This window comes from Primulina tabacum, chromosome 9, assembly GCF_025594145.1.
Source record: "Primulina tabacum isolate GXHZ01 chromosome 9, ASM2559414v2, whole genome shotgun sequence".
NCBI classification, from domain to species: Eukaryota; Viridiplantae; Streptophyta; class Magnoliopsida; order Lamiales; family Gesneriaceae; genus Primulina; species Primulina tabacum.
In genome coordinates this window covers 33,821,822-33,843,824 of record NC_134558.1, presented here as the reverse complement: position 1 = coordinate 33,843,824, position 22,003 = coordinate 33,821,822, and the positions used below count along the sequence as shown (strand labels likewise).

Here is a 22,003-nt window from a genome sequence, read left to right as displayed (position 1 = left end):
CAAGAGAGGCGCACTCAAGGCGGCAGAAGATGAAGAAAATATATGGGGGGTCGCTTGGGATTCAATGCTGACAAGTTGGGCTATAAGAGTGGCAACCCCAAGCGCAACAGGCTGTGCACCCGACGCGAATGGTGCATTGGCCTTATGATTTTCTTGTTTAACTATCGGTGGAACATGTGGAAGCCCTCAGAGAAGAAGAACGAGAGATGATGGCGAACGTTGATAGCCACAGCCAAAGCCAATTAAGGCAATGGGCTGCATGGGTTGATGCGATACAGAAGGCACAATCAGCGATGAAGGGAGGCTTACATGGCTCAATTTAGCTAATTGCGCAGGGGAGGATCGAAGAAGCCGATGCATGGGGACATTTGTTTACACCAAACTTAAAATTAGGCTCAATATTTGGAAAACCCAAGGACAAAGAAAGAATTTTAGTCGATGCATGAAAGCCCATCAATCATTCAAAAAAGGTTGAACAGTGATAACATTTTTTGTGAGACGATCTCACGAATCTTTATGAGACGGGTCAACTCTACCGATATTCATAATAAAAAGTAACTCTTAGCATAAAAAATAATAATTTTTTCATGGATGACCCAAATAAGAGATCCGTCTCACAAAATACAACTCATGATACCGTCTCATACAAGTTTGTACCTATTTTTTAAAATTTGACAGCTTATTCCTATTTTCAAGAAACTATAATATGTGATATTATAGGATATGATAATAATAAATAAATTTATCGAAAAAAAAAATAAATTACAAAAAATTCATCCCCCGAGCATAGCCATTATATTATTTAGCTATGGCACTATCGCTAATGACCAACTGCACTTCACTCCCCCGCCACCACTTTCGATCCTCGTTTTCTTCACCTCGCAGAAGAAGTTTCAGTGTATTATCTTCATTGACAATGGAACCTCCATCGGCGAAGAAAGTGAAGCATGAGATGGAGATGTTTGGGGACCTCAGGGTTGATAATTACTACTGGCTTCGCGACGACTCTCGCTCCGATGCAGAGGTTCTTGCTTATCTCAAGTTGGAAAATGCTTATGTCGATCATGTCATGTCTGGTTCGTGCGATCCATTGTTTATGTTCTCTAAACAAAAATTTGCTATTCGTTCTTATGGTCGGATGTTTTTTTTTAAAAAAATTAATTCTTGGTGTTCTTCTAATAATGCTTTGGAGCGATAGGCTGATTATTCCAGTGTGTCTGACTGTTTGTTTAGATGGGGTTTTTGATCCATGGAGAAACATAAATAAAATAACTGAATATCCCTAATCATCGGGATGCCTTTGTATTGCTTTGTCCGCATATAAGAGAGAATTAATACTATGAAAGCTGCTTCCGAAGAAGGTCAATTTGATTCTGAATCGAAACTTTTTTGGATATATTGCTTAGGTATTTTTGATATTTGGGATTAATTCAGTTCCATTAACCTGTTTTTGTGTTGGCCTTTTCATATCTAGGTTTATATCTGTTTGATTTCATCTTGCTCAGGAATCAAACAATTAGAAGATCAACTATACCGTGAGATACGAGGTCGGGTAAAAGAAGACGATATATCTGCTCCCTTGCGCAGGGGATCTTACTATTATTACAAAAGGACCTTGCAGGGTAAAGAATATGCACAACATTGCCGCCGTCCGGTTGCTGATATTGGTATACCTGCTTCTGTTCATGACACGATGCCAACTGGACCAGATACACCTCCAGAGCATGTCATTCTTGATGAAAATGTCAAAGCTCAAGAACATGGATTTTATGTCATTGGTGCTTTCAAAGCAAGATCTCCTTATTTTTTCATCTATTCTTTTCTTTGATTTTCAGCTTTGTCCTTGGTTGCAGTTTTTCTTCTGGCTGTCCTTCCTTTTTTCTCATTTTTCTGAAACATTGTCTTCAGGTTAGCCCAAACAATAAATTGGTAGCTTATGCAGAAGACACTAAAGGAGATGAAATCTACTCTATTAATATCATTGACGCCGAGTCTCAAACGCCTGTTGGGAAGCCTTTAGTTGGAGTTACATCACAAATTGAATGGGCTGGTGACAATGCTTTACTTTATATTACTATGGATGAGATCCTCCGTCCTGACAAGGTAGGCATTTAAAGGCTGATTTTGTTATGTGGAATTATTGGCGAGTTATGTCACTCAGCACTCTTAATGACCCCAACAAACTTACTCCACCACAAACATTAAAGTTTTTTTCTCTCTCTTTTTTTTTATCCTTATATGCAAATTTATAAATGTTAGTTACAGCATACTGCGTGAAAGGGCAAATGAAGAAAAAAACAAGTATTGTATGAACCTAGCACCATCAAAACATGTGACACAATTAATATAGAAAACTAGTAGTAGTCGCTGAGAAATATAAATATATGCATCTAAGTACAAAAACTTTAATCCTGAACAAAGCACGGTCCACATCTGGTACAATATCTTCAAAGGTCAAGTTATTCCTGGCTGTCCAAATAGCATAAACCATCGCAGTGAAAGCAAACATATGAGCTTGTTGATGACAGAGGGACGATATATGCACATTTTGAACCATTCGAGGGAAGCTCTAATGCTAGACATTGAGTAATGAATATGAACCAAAATCTGATCCTTGCTCCAAAACTGTCAACTAAAGTTGCATTAAAAATAAAGGGGATCAATAGATTCATCGCAACTAGAACAAATAACACAACTTTTGTCCTTAACAAAAAGAAGTTTGTCCTTAGTGAGAAGCTTTCTTTTGGCACAAAGGCACAAAATGAATGCATGTTTTGGCAGCACTCTAGAACTCCAAACAACTGCTGGCCCGAGCAATCGAGACATAGGCAAGGCGGGAGAACTGAAGAAGATATGAGACTGGCCAGAAGAGCCTGAGAACCATTCAGCTGTTAATGAGGTAGCATCAACAGACAACAATATAACCATTTCTTTTTTGATGGCAAGTATTTTCTTGATTAACGGTGAATCCACACGCCTCGGTTCCCAGTGCCTAAGATCCATATTAACAGTGTATGTGCAATGTGTCCACTTGACTCAAAGAGAGTCATTTTTTGAGTAAATATCCCAAAGAACAACACACATCACCTAATTTCAAATGCGAAGATCCCGAAGACCCATTTCCCTTACGCTCTTAGGTGAACACAAAGATTGCCAAGAGATAGGAGGGAGCTTAGAGTTCCTAACAAATCCGCCACGGATTGCATAAAATTTATCGGTGATACCATTAAGGATGGGCAAAATAGACACCCAGAAGCATTCCACGCCCTGAAGAACATATTGGATGAGCTCGATTTTCCCAGCATAAGAGTCTTGTGTGGCCAAGTGCTCATCTTTTGAATAAGTATATCAATATGCGTGCCGTAATCAACGGATCTCAGTTTTACAGTGGCAAGGCGGATCCCAAGGTTTCTCTTTTTTTCTTATTGCATGCGGTCTGAATTGGTGTATGTTGTTCTCGCATCTCCTATTTTTTAAACATCCATGTAAAAATTATCAGCCAATTGAGTTGTGACAATGAAATGCATAGGCGCTACCTCCATTTTACCGTAGGACAATATTGCAATCCTAAAGAGTCCACCAGCTCACTGTTCAATAGACATGTCAAAACAAGCTATCCTTTTTGGCGGGTCGAGAAATTACCAACCAACCCTCCTATTTTAGGTGGCCGTCCTGTCATTTTGGTGGGTTGGGAAATTGCCAACCTGAGCCACCTATTTTATATGGCAGGCCCAGGGGGCTTAGGCCATTTTGACATTTCTAGCGTTCGATAATAAAATAGTTTGTCTTTTTGGTAGATTATGCTCCTTTTCACGTGTTTGTGGGGAACCAGACTATGGAGATTTTGGTATTGATAGTTGTCATTACATGTTTAGAAAATGAAAATGTTTTAGAAGACATGGAGATGTTATTGGCCTATCTACTTATTCTTGCTCTGATTCATGATAGGTCGTATTTGGGTTTGTCGAGCCTTCTATTACTGAGAAGTTATCCTTTACGAGTTCCCATTCTGCAGATAATCTTCCACCTAATGTACTGATTCTTCTAGTTGATTGATCCTTAGACAGGCGTGAACAACTATGAAGGATAATTCCAGTGCAGATGCTCTGAAATAGTTATGAGTAAGGAAAATTAAGTGAAGCCAAATACTCTTGAGGATAAAGTCATCCATCTGAAAAAAAAATCCATTACCAAAAAAGTAAGACAATTCTTATTGGCTAATCATTTTGATGCGTCAAAATTCAGTTAGCAGTTAAAAACTTGGCATATTCTCAATCTGAGTGCACTCTTCACTTGTTGGAGCTTGATATTAATTGGTTCAAATTATTGGAATGTCCAATGAGACAATGTTATATTGAAATAATAATTATTGTGCAGTATCAAATGCTTTTATCTATTTTTACATCAAATACTTACTGGGGCGCATATCAAATGCCTGAAGTTGACGTTTGTTTCTCTCAATGGAAGCATGATAGGCCCTGTTTGGTTGGGCTCAGGAGTTCATCTCAAAGCTTAATCATCTTATGGCCTACAAAATTTAAATATCTTTATCCACCTTTTTTCCCATACTTTTAATGACTCTTACTGCATATTTCCAATTAACTATGTCAAAATATAAAATTGCAAATTAATTGTTTTTTCTCTCTACTTTTGATGCCAAGCATTATACTATTTCCTCTTTTACACATCAAATCATCATTCAAAATTTTATCCAATCATTATTTAAAAAAATAGTAATTTTTTTTAGTTTAGTCACATTGAAAGCTCAACCAAATGCCAACAAAGCAGGTCCCTTTTCATAGGACTTTGAAAAGAATAAATCATAAAAGAAAATAAAGAAAAAAGGGCACTTCTATTTGATCTGGAGAGTGGTAGGCATTGGTGGATGTAGATGAACAGGAAAAGAAAGGCTGAGTTTTGATGATTGGATGCTAGCAGGGATGTTGGTGGTGACAAAAGATTTTGTTTGAGGGTATAAGAGAGCTGAAAACTTCAAGTGGGAATGGACCAGGGGTGGAGAGCTGTGGTCATAAGTTGGCGGCGGATATGTATTGGACAGGTCTTTAGGATAATACGGCGGTGAGGTTTGTAGGACTTTGATTTGTTTTCGAATTTCTGAAACTGAGCCTTGTGACCTAGTGACGGAATCGGGGATTCCTAGATTTAAATGAGAAACCAAAACTGAAAAAAAAGGGGACGTGTTGCTTGTATTCAGGAATCGCAATTTGTTTAGCCTTACAAAACATGAGCATGGCGAAGGAGCCTCGCTTCCTTAATGCAAAACATAGATTTTTCCTGACTGCTTTACCTAAAACCAAAGTAACAGCTCATCTGTTTGTTTTCAGTAATTGACATCTAATCACTGTGACACTGTATTAATTTTGGCAGGTTTGGTTACATAACCTGGGGACAGAACAATCTTCAGATTCTTGCCTTTATCATGAAAAGGATGACAGATTTTCTCTAGATCTTACTGCTTCTGAGAGCAAAAATTTTCTCTTTGTTGCATCTGAAAGCAAAATGACAAGATTCGTCTTTTACCTCGACATTTCAAAACCTGAAAATGGGCTAATCATTTTGACACAGCGTCTGGATGGCATAGAGACATCCGTAAGTCATCGGGGGAATCATTTCTTCATTAAGAGGAGAAGTGAAAAATGTTATAATTCTGAGTTACTTGTTTGCCCACTGGATAATACATCAGATACTACAGTAATCCTTCCTCACCGGTCAAGGTAATAATACAGATAGTCACAACTCTTTATTCAACTGAACCATACCCCTGAACTTTGTTAATTTCTAAGTTTCGTAACAAAATAACTATTGAAATAATTGCTAGCTGATTGCATGGTGCAGTATGGTTCTCTAGTTGAGTTTTAGACCGTGTACACTAAAATCTAAAATCTAGTTGAGAAGAAAAAAAAGTGAAACACCAAAAGTTGTCAATTGGATGACGAAAAAAATTAGAATTTCTGTTGTAATGACATAACCAGTATCCTGTACATGGTAAGTTGTGTTCAGTGTGATATTTTATGATAAAGTAGGGAAAAGGGTTGTTGTTCTCGTTGATTATTTCTTTTTACCTACTGCTTAGCAGCATCAGCAGGATAGAGTAAAAATGCCCGTGGGGTGGTAATGTTGGTCACTTCACAATAAACCCAAAAGCAAGCATGCAATTTATTTATTTTTTATAAGAAACAATATTTTATTAATAATAGTATAAGAAAGAGTACATAAGTGGACTAGTAGTCCACCGTCATAATGAGAAAGACAATATCGATGCTATCTTAATGATACACATAATCCCAATCTCTTAATAAATCTAATATGGAGACATTCTCAAAGTCTTCATGAGTGGCGATCCACATTGCAGTGTTGATCTTAATTTTTTCCCAGCAAGTGTCTGTATTTTCTTCATTGTCATCAAAAATTCTTCGAAAGTTGAGTTTGAGCAGCTGCAGGGGTAGAGCCTTGGAAGTCTTACCCCAAAAGGTGAGAAGCAATTGGTGAGTCAACGGAGGCGTAAGGTGATGCAAAGCCAAGCGTCCACTAAACTTCAGTTGTGGCATAAAGTTCTGTAATGAGTGACTGGGCATTGACTGTCATTAATGACGTGATGCCATGTCTTACTTTTTGTGCTCGAAGCAGAAGCCTTGGATCTCTTTTCATTCTTTGGTGCATGGCATGTTGGAAATTTGTCTGTTATTTCCTTTTATATTCTTAGGCACTTAATTTCACATGCTTAGACACAACACATTCAAATCACGCTCCTTAAACAAATAACACTTCGCCACAAATTGTCGCCAACATTGGATCGATCACTATGGCGTGTTTTCTCATGAAGGAGGCTGCATCTTGCTATAGATTTTTAGATGCGTATCATTATGATGATCATGACTAGGAACACTCTAATTTGAAGTCTCCTACTTGATAAATGATTTTAATGAACTAGATAATGTACACAATTATTGAGCTTTTTCAGTAAGTGCACTAATTGTTCAGGAAGTATTAGTGATGCTTACATTATTATACCCCTGATGACTACTTGCATTAAGTACTAGATTTTTTCTCTAAGACTTGTTTCATCTAAACAAATTATGAAAGCGAAGAAGGTAATTTATTTACTTTGAGAAATTGTTACAGGATGACAGTTGAATTTGATTTTAATATGGTTATGTATGTTATAAGGTACATGGACAATGTCCTGTTGTGACAAAATTCTTTTTATTATACACACGAGGTCGGTTTCAATACACCAAGATAATGGAAATTCCTTCAATACTAAGTTCATCTCTAGTTATAGTTTTGATTTCTCCCTGGGAATTATATTAAACGAATGCGTTAAGTTTTTATCCATTCTGTTTTCATGTTTATTGAGTAGATAATGAATTACTCCCATGCCAATGCTGTTCAATTCAGTTTCCTTCTGCTGATGAGCTTAATTAATAATTTTATGCTTTGACCAGTATAAATATTCAGGAGATCCAACTCTTTAGCAATCATCTTGTGGTTTATGAGCGTGAAGATGGTCTGCCCAAGATAATTATTCATCACCTTCCAGCTGTTGGAGAGCCACTTGATAGACTTCAAGGTGGTCAGACTGTGGATTATGTTGATCCTATATACTCATTGGATTCCTTGGAGTCTCAATTCTCTTCCAGTATTTTAAGGTTTCATTACAGCTCAATGAGGACTCCTCCTTCTGTTTATGAGTATGATATGAATTCTCATATTTCAGTTCTCAAGAAGATAGAAGTGGTGAGTTAGCGCACATATGACTGTTACAAAAGCTACAACTCTAAGTTTCTTTTGAGTTTTGACACATAATTTTTGGCTTCTCGTTTTCATTTCCATTCACACAATTTCTTTTACTTTTTTTCCTTTATTTGAAATTTCATTTTCATTTGTTTCTCCTATCAACAAAATGCAGTACTATTCTTTTAGGTTTTTGTCTTTGTATTTATGAATGCAAACAATGTAATGAAAGGAATTTTTTTTGACATTGGTCGTCTCCTCGTAGAAAGTTGGGGTTTTGAAGTCAAGAGATATCTAAGTTGTGCTTAATGTATCTGACCTGAGAAGCTGCTGGGAATTCAGTTGATCTTGTACTTTGTTGTCATGTACCTGGACACGTAGCCACCCAGTTACAATTGTCTGTCTACTAAATTGACTTTAGCCAGTCTCACCCTCGAGTATTCCCTAGAACAACAGCCTGAAATTAAAATAAATAAATAGAGGGGGTGAACATGATAATGAAGGTAAGTTTGTTTTTTGTATTTTATATTAATGCTGGAAATGGGAGTCACAAATGTGAGGATGTTAAGGTGAATGTGGGAACATACGAGAATGGCCAAAATAAGAAATAAGGCACCAAAGAGAAAATTGGGGTTTTGTCTTTTGAGTAAAAACTTCAAGAGACAATTAAGATGGATGGATGGGTACTTAGGTGACCAATAAATGCCCCATTTGTGCAACATGAAACCATGACAAATATGTATATTAACCGAGGAAGAGGAAGACTAAGGCAGGCTTGGTTAACTACGATAAAACAGGATAATATTATTTTAAATATAGATGGGGATGTAACAGGGGATAAATCACAATGGTACAAGAGGATTCATATAGCCGACCCTAATTAGTAGGATAAAGGCTTTGATCGTTGTTGTATATTCCTGCCGGAAATGGTGAGGAACAAGTACCCAATGCTAATCTTATAATAAAGGAATTGAATCAGGCTTTGATCGTTGTTGTATATTCCTGCCGGAAATGGTGAGGAACAAGTACCCAATGCTAATCTTATAATAAAGGAATTGAATCCCTGAGCAAAGAAGAGAGAAATATTTCACCATGTTTCACCTTAACCATTCCAGATAGAAATAGATAATAGTCTGCTACTTTAATACTCCATAATGATTTCCCCCTTAATGTGTTATTCCCTTTACCCATACCCTCTTATGTGTGTTGATGTGACTGCTTTTTAAACTTTCTTATGGGCCTTCCTCATGTAGACTTGTGATGTAATGTAAACACAGGACGTTAGGAATTAAGAAAACTTTCAACTATTAAATTTTATTAAACTCAAAACTGTCTATACCAAGGCTAATGATAGCCTTTAAATAGAAAAATAAAATCTAGTATAACCAAGAGTTCGAATTGAACTAGGAAACCAAAAAATCTAATCCTAAACCGTTCCTAAATAATTGAAAGATAGATAAACAAAACAAAGTTAAAAATATTGATAAAACTATCTAATAGTTAAGATAAAGATGGCTCTTAATTCATGTTTGCAGTCATTCTTCCGGGGTCGGAAGTCATCGAATCTGGAGGGTCGTCAAGCTCCCTAATAGGACATGTGACCTGGAACAAAATTGGTGTGACATCAATCATCCAAGCGCTGGCATGGAGCAAGACAGGTGCGGCGAACAATCAAGGTCTTCCTCAAATTTTGCAAACATTGATAAGGACACGAGAATAATTTGAAGGCAAAAGCATCCGCCACATGTGATTCTTTAACTTCACCCATGATTCAATATGTCTTTCCATCTCCAGATTGAGAAGCTTTAAGCTGTTGCCACCAAGCAGTGGTGGGGCCCTGAAAACGAGTGGCCACGAGTGCAGGTTGTTTGTGCATGTGTACTTCTTTGAAAGAGAGAATTTCATCCACGACTGCAAGCCAATCCAACAATTCGTCCGGTTATAATTTGCCAAAATACTCAAGAATTTCCACCAAGAGTTCTAGAAAACCAAACAATCTTATCCTAAATCATTCCTAAATAAACGGAAGATAGATAAACAAAACAAAGTTAAAAATATTGATAAAGCTACCTAATAGTTTAACATAAAGATGAATCTCTTAATTCATTTGCATCATTCTCCTTGGGCTCAGAAGAATTTGTCATTGAATCTGGAGGTCTTCAAGCTCCCCAATAGGACATGTGGCCTGGAACAAAATTGTGTGATATCAACCATCCAAGTGCTGGCACAGAGCGAGACAAGTGCGGCGAACAATCAGGGTCTTCCTCAAAGTCTGCAAAAGTTGACAAGGACACGAGAATAATTTTAAGGCAAAACATCCGCCGCATGTGATTCTTGAACTTCGCCCATGATTCAATCGGTGTCTTTCCATCTCGAGATTGAGACGCTTTAAGTTTTTGCCAATAAGCAGTGGTGTGGCCTTGAAAATGAGTGGCCAAGAGGGCAGGTTGTTTGTGCATGTGCACTTCTTTAAGAGAGGATTTCATCCACATCTGCGACCCAATCCAACAATTTGTCTGGTTGTAATTTGCCAAAATACTCGGGAATCTCCTCCTTGAAAAATGCTTCCCAACAGTGATCATCATTTGTGGCAAGTGCCACCAAGACTTGGTTTGCATTCTCTGCCTGTTAGGGTGTGCAAACAGATTATTATCATCACCTGCATCATTTGTAGGTATGTGATTGTATAGTTGTTCATGCAACTATGCAACCTATTAACATAGAAGGGTCACTTCTTCCACAAGTGTGGTGAGCAGGTCATGGTCATTAGCTACACGACATCGAGGAGGCATGGTAGAAGCAGTGGGTCGATGACTCTGGTACCAACTGATACAATGCAAACACAGAAGGACACCAAGCATTAAGAAAACTCTCAGGTATCGAATTTTATTAAACTTGAAACTGTTTATACCAAGGCTAACGATAACCTTTAAATAAAAAAAAATTAATTTAATCAAGAGTTCAAATTTTTTACTTAGAAATCAAACAATCTAATTGTGGGGACCCGGACGCTAATCATCTTCTATCTTTGGGATTTAATTATTAATTAAAATAAACAGGGTCTAAAAATTTTTCTTTCTTCTTTTTTTTTTTAAAATGCAAGTGCGGAACGTAATGAAATTTAACTAATATACATATCAGTATAAAAGTACAATCATGTACACCAAGCATTTAAACTAGACTAAGGTTCAACTACTAGATGTCAAGTGTCAAAACCATATCTACAACAAGTCCGGAATCACTACGCTAACTTGTCCTCTCTCATCGTCTTCTTGACCCTGATCCTGTCCCACCTGTTGTCATGCACACATACAAACAAGACAACAGCCGGATAACCCCGGTGAGAATAAATCCCAGTATAAACAATGTATACATGCAATTACTGAACTAACATAAAGCATGGAACATATATCACTGCATGTATCATAATCTGAAACTTGATTTAATATCAAACAGTAACTAAAAACATGGATCGTAATCTACGAAACACAATCTATAAATTCTGTAATTCAACTCCTGACTCGTCATCTCAGACTCTACTCATCTCTCGTCTAATCTAGGGATCCCGATGAATAAGAATGTAACAAGTCTCCCACCTACTACTACCGTTCGCGGTGGTGGTACGTTCTTATTTCTGAACTTTGGTCTACTCTATATCGAATTATCTGCAATAAGGACAGCTCTGTCTCATAAGCATATCGACACACCAAACGTCCAGTGTCTTGGCATATCTGCCAAAGACTAAGCCTATTCTGACAATGTGCAATGGGTCAGTGACTATTCTGTCATAATCTAACCCTTCTGTCAGTGACTCTCACTTAATAGTTATCTGCTCTCTACCATCTAATTCAATAGAATAACGAAATCATTTAAAAACACAAAGGTATAAAAGAAGCAATACCATACAAGTATGTGGTTTAGGGAAACTCGAGTTAAATCTAACTCAAGTCGATCTCCCAGTTAACATCGATTTATACCTTTCTCTTCTCGATCTGACAAAGTCGAAGTCTCAGTCTCGAATTCAAATCTGTCCATACCCAATCTGGCAATGACAATATCGGATAGCCATAATATCAATAGACATTCTCAAATCAATACTGGATATAATCAGAACGAAATCAAATTCTATTTCAACGGCATAACTGCACAAGAACGATATACCCAGAAATATCATATCTATCAGATATTAATCCCAACATCTCATAATCAATGATAATACAAATCTAATATCAAATCTCAATCAATCCTGCATCTGATTAATATCAATCTACTGATTCGACGGTATAATGGCGTAATCTCGCGATATCGATCAACTCAAACATCAATAATCAATACAAGATCTCATACTCCTCATCATAACACATCTACCATGCTGAAATCTGCATATACCCAACTCAAGACATGCTGAACATAATAATAATAGCATACGATGTTCGTTCTTCGATCCGGTTATGAATAAACGTTGCTTATAATCTCAAGAACATTTAATAATAATCATATCATAATTTCTCCAACACTTAAATTCTGAATCATGTTGAAAACTCAAGAAACTTACATCCTTGTGTAGCTTGTAACAAGATGAACGAGAATCTAAGCTCGGATTGAACTTTGAATGGCTAGTTGTTGCATAACCAACTTTCTAATATCTCTTGGAGTTTGAGGAGGTTTCATCCATGGGGTTTCGGTGGTCTCTCTCTGAAGAATGCAGGAAATGAAGACAATTATATCTATAGATATCTTGCATGGTGAGGAACACGTGTCTTATTTTTCATTCAGCACGTCGCACCGCGGGTGAGCTAGCTTTTGGACCGCGGGTGCGCTATCTATACTGATCCACATTCAAAATTTCAGAAGCACGACCGCAGGTGCGCTATGCTCTGTTCCGCGGCTGCGGTCCTGTCTCGGTACATTCACCGCAGGTGCAGTCCTGTTCTTACCGCTGGTGCGCTGCCTCTACTGTACCAACACCCAAAATTTCAGAATGACAACCGCGGGTGCGGTAAGGTTCCTGGCGCGGGTGCGGTGTCTCGTTGTCACAAAACTCAAATTGCAATGTCGCTTCTCTATGTCTGTTCTTCTATTCCCTTATTCATAATACATGATAATTCACAAGTATTGATTAAAATCTCGGGCATTACACTAATCATAAACCAAATAAAATAAAAGACAAACAAAACAAGCTTACAAATATTTATAAAGTCGTCTAATAATTTAAGATAAAAATGAATCTCTTCATTCATGTTTGCATCACTTTGTCAGTTTGTCTATTGGAGGCCTAGATGATCTTTGGCCCGTACCACTCCTTCAACACTCCACCACCCAATATGCAGCTATTTCACACTACTTAGCATTTTCTGTTCAGCTAGTTCAGCCAAGTATACCTTTACTTGGAAATTTCTCTTGCCTGCTATTATATATGCTAGTCTACAGTATCCGAATATTACAATGCTCTAATAAGCTGTTCTATGAAGTGCTATTTCAATTAATTGAGTTCTTGTTTGGGATGTAATAGCAGATCTCTTATATTATATTATCATAGAATTAATTTTGCAGGCACAACCCGATTTTCTGTTGGTAGTTTGTACTGCTAAGTCTATGCTCAGGCTTTTTAAAGAGAATTCTGAGGCGATTACTGTTGAATTATGCGTATAGCATTCTGTTCCAGGATGCTTTTCTTGAATGTGATCATTATGAGATCTATTCTGGATAATCTGACTTCTCTAACTTAACATGGACATCATTAGCTTGAGACAGACTGGCATTATTTGAAGAAAAGAATACCCAAGGTTTTTATATTCTTTCAAAGTGAAGGTTGTATCTTCTTTTATTAGTTCATGGATTATTGATGGATCTATGTACATCACTAATACTTTACATCCATTTCTTGGTTTCGGCTCATTTTTATTTTCATTTTATTGCTCAATGATATAACTTTTGATCTTTTAATAAATACTTTTGAAGCTAAAAAGGTAAACCATGAATGTTATAAATAATCGTGTTCTGATTCAGGTCTTAGGAGGCTTTGATTCTGCAAATTACATAACCGAAAGACAGTGGGCCACTGCTCTAGATGGTACTCAAATACCCATATCTATGGTTTATCGAAAGGATCTAGTTAAGCTTGACGGCTCAGATCCATTACTTCTTTATGGTTATGGTTCCTATGAGGTAATATATTATTCTATTGAGAAAATGTTTTATGTGAAATGAAATAAATTGCTGCTTGACAAAGGTTCTTTCACAATTTTGACATTACCTTTGTATTTAATGCTTTGTGGTTTTCCGTCCATGGATAAAACTGTAAAAAGTTCATGTTGTGCCGGTGAGTAGCAATGACTTTAGTCTTTTCATGAAACCTCTGGTTGCATTTCATGGTTTTCTTCTTACAGCTACTAGTTTGAATAGGTATGTATTGATCCATATTTCAAGGCATCAAGGCTGTCTTTGTTAGATAGGGGTTTCATTTTTGCTGTTGCCCACATCCGTGGAGGTGGTGAAATGGGCAGACCATGGTATGAAAATGGTAAACTGCTCAGGAAAAAAAATACCTTCACAGATTTTATTGCTAGTGCTGAATATTTGATAGCAAAGAAGTATTCTTCTGTGGAAAAGATTTGCATTGAGGGAAGAAGTGCCGGGGGTTTGCTAGTTGGTGCTGTTCTTAACATGAGACCTAACCTGTTTAAGGCTGCTGTTGCTGGAGTACCTTTTGTTGATGCTTTGACCACGATGCTTGATCCAACTATTCCCCTTACGACTTCTGAGTGGGAGGTCAGTTTAGTTTTCGTGATTTCCTATTCTTGACTATAGTTTGAGTAATGGTGTCCATTAATGGTTCTTTAATTCCTCTAAAAAATGGAATAGTTGGAATTTTAGGTATAGTCCTTACCTGGAAATTTCATCCAAAACCATGTTCATGAATAATCCTTCTTGTCCATTCTTCATTGGTACCTCTACAAGTTCTCTGAAGTTAATATCGCGAAGGATTAAATCCATGAGCAAAACAGAAAAAAAAATAAAATTTGTACACCCCTCTCAAAAAGCTCTATCAAAAGCATTTAATCAAATTCCTCACAATGCCCCCATTACATTTTACCTCCTTATTTTTATATCTCACTTGTGTTTGCGTGACTGTTTTTCTAGGACTCCCTTTTGGACTTTCCTCTTGAAGATTTTTATTTAGGGGTGACGATAGAAAATAAGCCCAACCTTCCCGAAAAATAAGTTAACATTTTGATAATTCATGAACTTTTTTGGACTAGGAATTGATTGAATTTACATTTCATTTGGGAAAGCCATGTTGTTGGACTATGACATAATTTTCTTGTCTAAGCATTTCTTCTCTATCTCCAAACAATAATTACTTATGCCTCATAATTCTTAAGTTATAATTTCTTGAGGCAAAGTTGTAAGTTCGTCTACAACTTGCTACTAGAATGTTAGAACATTCTAGAATTTAGCAAGATATTATGGTTCAATAAGTACAGCTATGCACTGCAAATAAAGTGTGTTTGCTCTTGCTTGTTTCTTTTGTTACCACAGGAATGGGGAGATCCTCGCAAAGAAGAGTTTTACTTCTATATGAAGTCTTATTCCCCAGTAGACAATGTGAGTACCTTATCATTCTGTTTTTATGTTTCTGTGTTGATAAAGGAAATAGGTATCATATGATTTATCTTTAATTTGTCAAAGATAAAAAGATGTTGGTTGTAGGCTTAAAGGTGACTTACTTTTATAGGTCAAAGCACAAAATTATCCGGCTATTCTTGTAACTGCTGGACTAAATGGTAAGTTGAGAAAATTTCTTTAAGTAATGAGGGTAGTATGATGCTATCATATAGTGATGGGTTATTTAGTACCATTGCATTGTGTTGTGGATTTCTTATCCGCACTATGTTGTAATCTAAGTCTTTATAATATATTCAGTTTCCTATCAAAAAAAAAAATGGTATGTTGAGAAAATGCTTACCTTTCTATTTCTGCCGTGGAATGGAATCAATTACTTATTTTAGCTTCCATGATAAGTTAAAAGCAGGTAGAGGGGTGGTTCAAATGTTTTCATCTTAATCACTCTCTTAACTTTTGTGTCTCTTATGATTCCCTGTTAGAACACATTTATATGGATGATTTTCATAACCATGATATTTATTTAGCTAATGTCTGTCTAGCTGTATCTAACCTATACAGTTCATTGTCTGTCATGGTTTGCTTGATTTGGTATGTTCTGTATGTTGTTCATGCTATCTAAGTCGCTCGTACAATGAAGACGTGTATGATGGATTCTGTTTCCTGTCAAACAAAGATTCTTAATCTTCTGAGGTAACATCTGAGCATTTTTCCATGACAGATCCAAGGGTTATGTACTCAGAACCAGCTAAATTTGTTGCTAAGTTGAGAGAGATGAAAACTGATGATAATGTTCTGCTGTTTAAATGTGAACTTGGTGCAGGACATTTTTCAAAGTCTGGAAGGTGATAAACTTTTTTATTTTTCATTTTTCATTTCGTTGGTGCATGAATATGAGTTTTGAACCAACATCGGATTTTCATCTCAGTTATTAGAACTCTCACAACTTTTTTAAATCGCTAAATCAGAATCTGGGCACTTGGAGAGTATATGTGAAAGTAACATTATTCACATCTCAAGTAGAAGTAGGCAACTTCACTTTTGCAATTGAGTGTCCATGGCATTTTGTTTAGGATTTCTAGCACTGCCCATCATATGTTTACTGCAAATATGCATATGGTATTTAGCACAAAAGACCAATTCCTGAGGAAAATTCAAGTTAACTGTTGTGGGACCTCATATAGTTTATAATTTTGAGATGATAAATTATTTTGCATTTTTAAGGCTTGTAATTCTACTTTTGTGTAACCATTCATTTATGTTAATATCTGCGGTTTGGATAAACTGGCCTTCTAAAAATGTGGGCTTTTGTTTGAAACCTCAATTATATAATCCATGAATATATGTAGCACTGAATCAGTACTATCATTAGATTTAGGATTCACGATAGGAAAATAATTAATAGATACGTTGAGAGAATTTGTTGAAAATCACGCATTGCAAATTTGAAAATTATAGAAGGAGAGGTTAAAATTCTTGTGGAATTTATGTTGTGTGATTTCTTACTACAAGTGTATAGTGTCAAGTTTTAGTAAGGGGTAGAGTAGGAATATTGTCCCATAGAGAATGAATAATTAACAATAATCTTAACTTTATTTATAAAATTAAATGAGTTTGATAACAAATAATAAAGATTGCAAAAATTAATCGAGAATAAACAATTAGAAAATCAATGAGAGACAAATTCTAGAGGTTCGATTTCACTTGACCATCCATTATGTTCAATTCCTATTGACATCTTTAGTGATATTTCTTCTAATTTATTAACCAAGAGTTTTTAATCTTTTATACTCTTCTTTCTAAGTGCCGAATAAAATTTATTATCTAATACAACATCCCAATCAAAAATCTAAATCAAATAATATAATTCGTACAATAATTCTTCTGATGGTTTTTATGGAGTTACATACCTTCCGAACTCTACAAACAGTCAAACACCAACTACGTATTTTTCTATGATCTTATTCAAAATCTCATTTTCTGACGGATAGAATCTAAATATTATATCATTTAATATATGACCAGTAAATTGAAAGAATTAAACAGAGGAAAACACATATAAATTGAACGAAGAATTCAAATATGTAAATCAACTAGTCAAAAACATAGTTTTTCAAAACAAGCTATGTCGTACCTCTAGACAAATAAATTAATTATAAAGAAAGTAAAATATGGCAGAACATGTTCTTGAACATCAATCTAAAAATCAGAAGAAAGAGAAGAAATCAAAACAAAGATAGATGATACTTCTCCGTCCTTGAATGCCACCCTCTCTGTCTTCGTACCAAGATCTCTCGCTCTTCAATGTCATTTTGGGTCTCTCAGTCGTTCTCTCCTCAAAAATCTGGAGAAGTCCTCTTTTAAATTTGTCCTAGTCATCATTTAAAACCTAGTATACGAAGTTTCCCAACTCTGTACGGGCTGCGCCCCTGGATAAGCGTAGGTGCGCTGATGGTTCGACTTTCACACTTATTTCTGTCTCGGAAAACTGCCAGTTGTGTGTGCCTGCTCTTTGAATTTTCTTCCCTGCTTTGACATCTGTGTTCTTCTTTCCGTGCTCTTATCTTTCCACACCTATTTATGCTACAAACAATTGAACGTTGCCTGAATTCCTACAAACGACAAAACATACATCAAAACACATAATACTGCTTGAAAATTAATAATTCAAGTCAATTACTAACATAATATATGTGCTGAAATCGCATTTATCAACTCTCCCAAAGCTTAAACTTTTGCTAGTCCCGAGCAGAAAAAGAAAGAAAGATAATAACAGATAATGACCTAGAAACAAATAAAAGCGATACTAACAAACAAACTCAAGTCGTGTAATTTTTTAATCATAACTGACCTCGGAGATAAAGTATCCAAGTTCTCAAATCAAGTGTTTGTCACAACATGCTCAAAAGTTCACGTGTGTGAGTGATTTGTCAATCTTATCTAATTGACCTAACACTTAGATAGATTCATGCAACTTGTTAACTTCACATATTCAGACTCCGTGGCTCAGGTTTCAAACCACAATCTTCTAAAATAAACATTCGCTCACACATATCAAAATGACTTTTTGGGTAAACATTTGGTTCAACAAATATTCAAGAAAAGTGTACCCAAGTGTAATTCAATGCGATGAGAAGTGTATGTGTGATTTGATTAGAATCCATACTCATTAACAGTGTTTATCGAGTGTCCATAGGCTTAACTCTCACAACCTTCTCCGCTAGTATATTGGATAAATGTGACTTAGTCAATATGCCTTTTCAAGCTTATAATGTGAAGCTTCGGCTCTTGACTACAAATAAAATATAGGAATGCAAGGAAATGAGTAAATCGAAGATCATCTTTTTGCACGCTCGCCCATCAAATTCCACTCCTGTTTACTTTGCACTTCATCGTTTTTCTTTTCCTTTTGAATTCACCTCATCCCGATCATTTTTCTATCTTTTCAACCCTGTTTCTTTCTTCTTCTTTTTTCTTCTGGGACACTAAATTTTTTTAGTGCATTTGTGCATACTCCATCAAAGGTATGAAACAATGTGTAGGCTATTTATTAGGTGGTTGATGTGAGATTTTGAAATGATGCTGAATGAGGGCTACTCACATGCTTTCACACGTGTCATTCATTTTCCATAAGCTCAAATGAGGTGACTAGGGATTAAACAATGTCATCTGGTGGCTCGAAAGGCTCAAACAAATAAAAAATTTGCCTATATCATTCCTAAGTCACATATTATATATATTTCACCTCGAAGGTATTACAATAAGTTCTAGACAACTCTCAATTCACAATCAACCAGCTGAAACAAGTGAATGACTTTCTAGAAAACGAAATTTATCGATTGAACACATCTCATTCTCATTGTAAACAAAGCTCAAAAGGCATGCAGAAGATTTAATAGTCAATAAAAACAAGCCCAAACAACTTCAATAAATTCATAAATCATCTCTGTGTGCAAAAATTTATCTCAGTATCTAGTGAAAATCACAAAAGTTTTAGAATCCAATAATCTATTCCGCATCACAAAGTTTACATAAATGTTCTGTAAGTGTCAGGAATATCAATGGTCATGGCATTACGTGTGTGAGGTTTGTGAAAATTTAGAAGCTGTTGTGAACAAACATCAGACTCAATTCCTTGGGTTGGTTTAAAAATGTAATTTTCTTGCATTCAATCACAATTTTCATCATTGGACAAACCATTAATTCTCCCACGACTAGACACTTGAATCAAAGATGAACATAGTTTTGTTTTTAAAATTAAAGTAAACACATAAAGCAAGGTTACAAGCAAACAACTGATAATTCAAAACATATGCCCCCAAACTTAGATACGTGCATTGTCCTCAATGTACAGTAAGACGATAAAAAGATCAGAGGAACACACATAGCTACGGCGACGACCGTCAGTGGTCATCATCCTCATCATCATCATGGGGTGGCCAAGTTGGGTGGGAGGGAATGGCACATCCTCTGGCGAGGTCGTTGGGAATCTCTGGGCCAGCACTGAGGTAAAGTCCATCATGAAGGACATAAAAGTGTCCGACAGGTGGCGATATGTAGTCATCTCCTGACATTGCTGATGAACATATTGCTCCAACAATGATAACCTCTCATTCATTGTCGTAAGGTAGATGTGAGTGGTGGCAGCCTGCGCTCTACTGTGCGACAATTAAATGCCCTATTTTCTTCTCGTGCTCGCCTTTGCTCAAATGTGATGGCCGCTGCTCGATACGCTTCAACAATAGGGGTTTGGACCTTCAACAACTCTTCACGGTCATCCCAAGTGACACCTGCATACTGACATAGATCGGTGATAAGCGACGGGTGTGGCAGTCCTCCGGTGGTGCTTCCTCTCACTGCATGAAAGATGGATGCCTGTATGATTCGGCCCAAATCTGTGGCCTAGCTGGTAATGATGGCGTAGACAAAGGCTGTCCTATCTCGTGTAACCGTGATTGTGTGGCTCGTGGGCATCAGTCTAGCCGCCACAAACGATTACCAGCTCATTTCAACGTCTAGCAAATCAGATTTGGCAAATGACACGGGCTCATTTGATTCATTCTCCATTCAGCTTCTTCTCCGCAAAATTTTCTGATAGCCTCACCGTAATCTAAATGCTCCTGCAGATACTCAATGTATTCATCATGCATGATCATTGGGATTTTGTAGACTGTGTTTATGGTGTGGCTGTCAAAGGCCACCATCTTTCCTCGCCCTTTGTGTTTGACTTTCAAGTTGGCATAAAATTCACGGACTAGACAGATCACTGACATCCGCCGGAGGGCGTGCAAAATCCATTCATTGTCTTCTTTCGGCCTCTACAATCATCCCGTGGTATGGTGGGATATATCTAACCCACGTTTGTTAACTAAATTATTTGTTAACATGGCCGTGTAATGATTTACGGCCTCCTCATTCCAGAATTTTGTGGTGTTATAGTTTGCCGAAGATGATGAGGTGGTCTTGCTTTTGTTTTTTTCTGTGGAGCCTTCTATCAAACTCCGTGCAGGCAATTGATCCACTTGACCATCGGCACCACCAAACTATACTCCCTCAGACTGGACGCTCCAAATTAACACAAGTGACAATCAAACACCTTCACCCAATCACAATACCCGTGCCCCTTCCATAGAGCACCCGCGCTACCCGGGTGAGCCTGCCCTTCGAATTTCTTCCCCTGTTTGGACATCTGTTTTCTTCTTTTCCGTGCTCTTGTCTCTTTCCATGCCTATTTATGTCACAAACCATCGGTCATTGCCTGAATTCCTACAAATGACAAAACATACCCCAAAACACTGCTCGAAAACTAACATAATTCAAGTCGACTACTAACATAATATAAGTGCTAAAATCGCACTTATCAATTTACTTGTGCAGAATATAATTATTTGGAATACGGAGATTGTACTCAAATGCTGTTTTTTGATCAATAATTGAAGGTTTAAGGTTTCAATTGCATAGTCATCGATCATATTAATACCCGAAACCTGATTTATTTTTATCTTTTCTATTTAAATGAAAATTTGATTTATTTTTGTGATGCAGATTTGAGAGGCTCCAAGAAGAAGCATTTACACACGCCTTTATTCTCAAGGCTTTGAACATGGTTCCGGCGCTACCTTAGCTGATAATTGCCTTAATTCTCTCTTCAGAGGCTCAGGTTAGAGTAATTCATTGTTTACATAAGGAAAATATTAGATACCACTAATTTAAACTAAAAGCAACATTCATTTTCTTCCATTTGAGATGTGAGCTTGGATTGATTTTTTCATGTATTGTTCGCTTATTCATGATTGTAGAATTTCTCCAGAAAGGAATTTTGGCATCCGCCTCGTATCTTGTCAGTCAATATCGAGAATAGTTTTTGCAATTGTTTCAACTATTTTACGTGTCCTCCACAGAAATATAAATTGTGACATGTAAATCTTTTACAAAGAAGGCACGTCTATGTTTGTGTTCTCGAAAGTGTGTCATTGAGCAGTGCCCTTTGAACTGAGCAACTTTTCCTTCGTTTATGTTTTGCTAGTAGTACATACTCAGCGGGGAGAATGTCAATTATCTGTATCGTTTGTTATGAATCATTTGACCAAGTTTATTTTCCAGTAGCTTCAGTACGTAAGTC

The 22,003-nt window shown here is 36.7% G+C and overlaps 1 protein-coding gene across 1 annotated transcript; it reads left to right on the top strand.

The window, feature by feature from the left end:
* Positions 1-803: 803 nt before the first annotated feature.
* Positions 804-21,706, top strand: LOC142555371 (uncharacterized). The gene is made up of 11 exons (XM_075666208.1): positions 804-1,076; positions 1,506-1,789; positions 1,909-2,103; positions 5,389-5,735; positions 7,467-7,758; positions 13,765-13,923; positions 14,161-14,526; positions 15,298-15,363; positions 15,494-15,542; positions 16,103-16,226; positions 21,427-21,706. The coding sequence occupies exons 1-11, from the start codon at positions 809-811 to the stop codon at positions 21,503-21,505; spliced, it is 2,229 nt and encodes a 742-aa protein (XP_075522323.1). The 5' UTR covers positions 804-808; the 3' UTR covers positions 21,506-21,706.
* The last annotated feature ends 297 nt before the right edge of the window (positions 21,707-22,003 follow it).

Coding starts and splice junctions, on each gene's coding strand:
- LOC142555371 (XM_075666208.1), top strand. CDS start 809: ATGGCACTATCGCTAATGACCAACTGCACTTCACTCCCCCGCCACCAC. Junction 1,790..1,908: donor ATGTCATTGGTGCTTTCAAA/GCAAGATCTCCT, acceptor CATTGTCTTCAG/GTTAGCCCAAACAATAAATT. Junction 13,924..14,160: donor ATGGTTATGGTTCCTATGAG/GTAATATATTAT, acceptor TAGTTTGAATAG/GTATGTATTGATCCATATTT.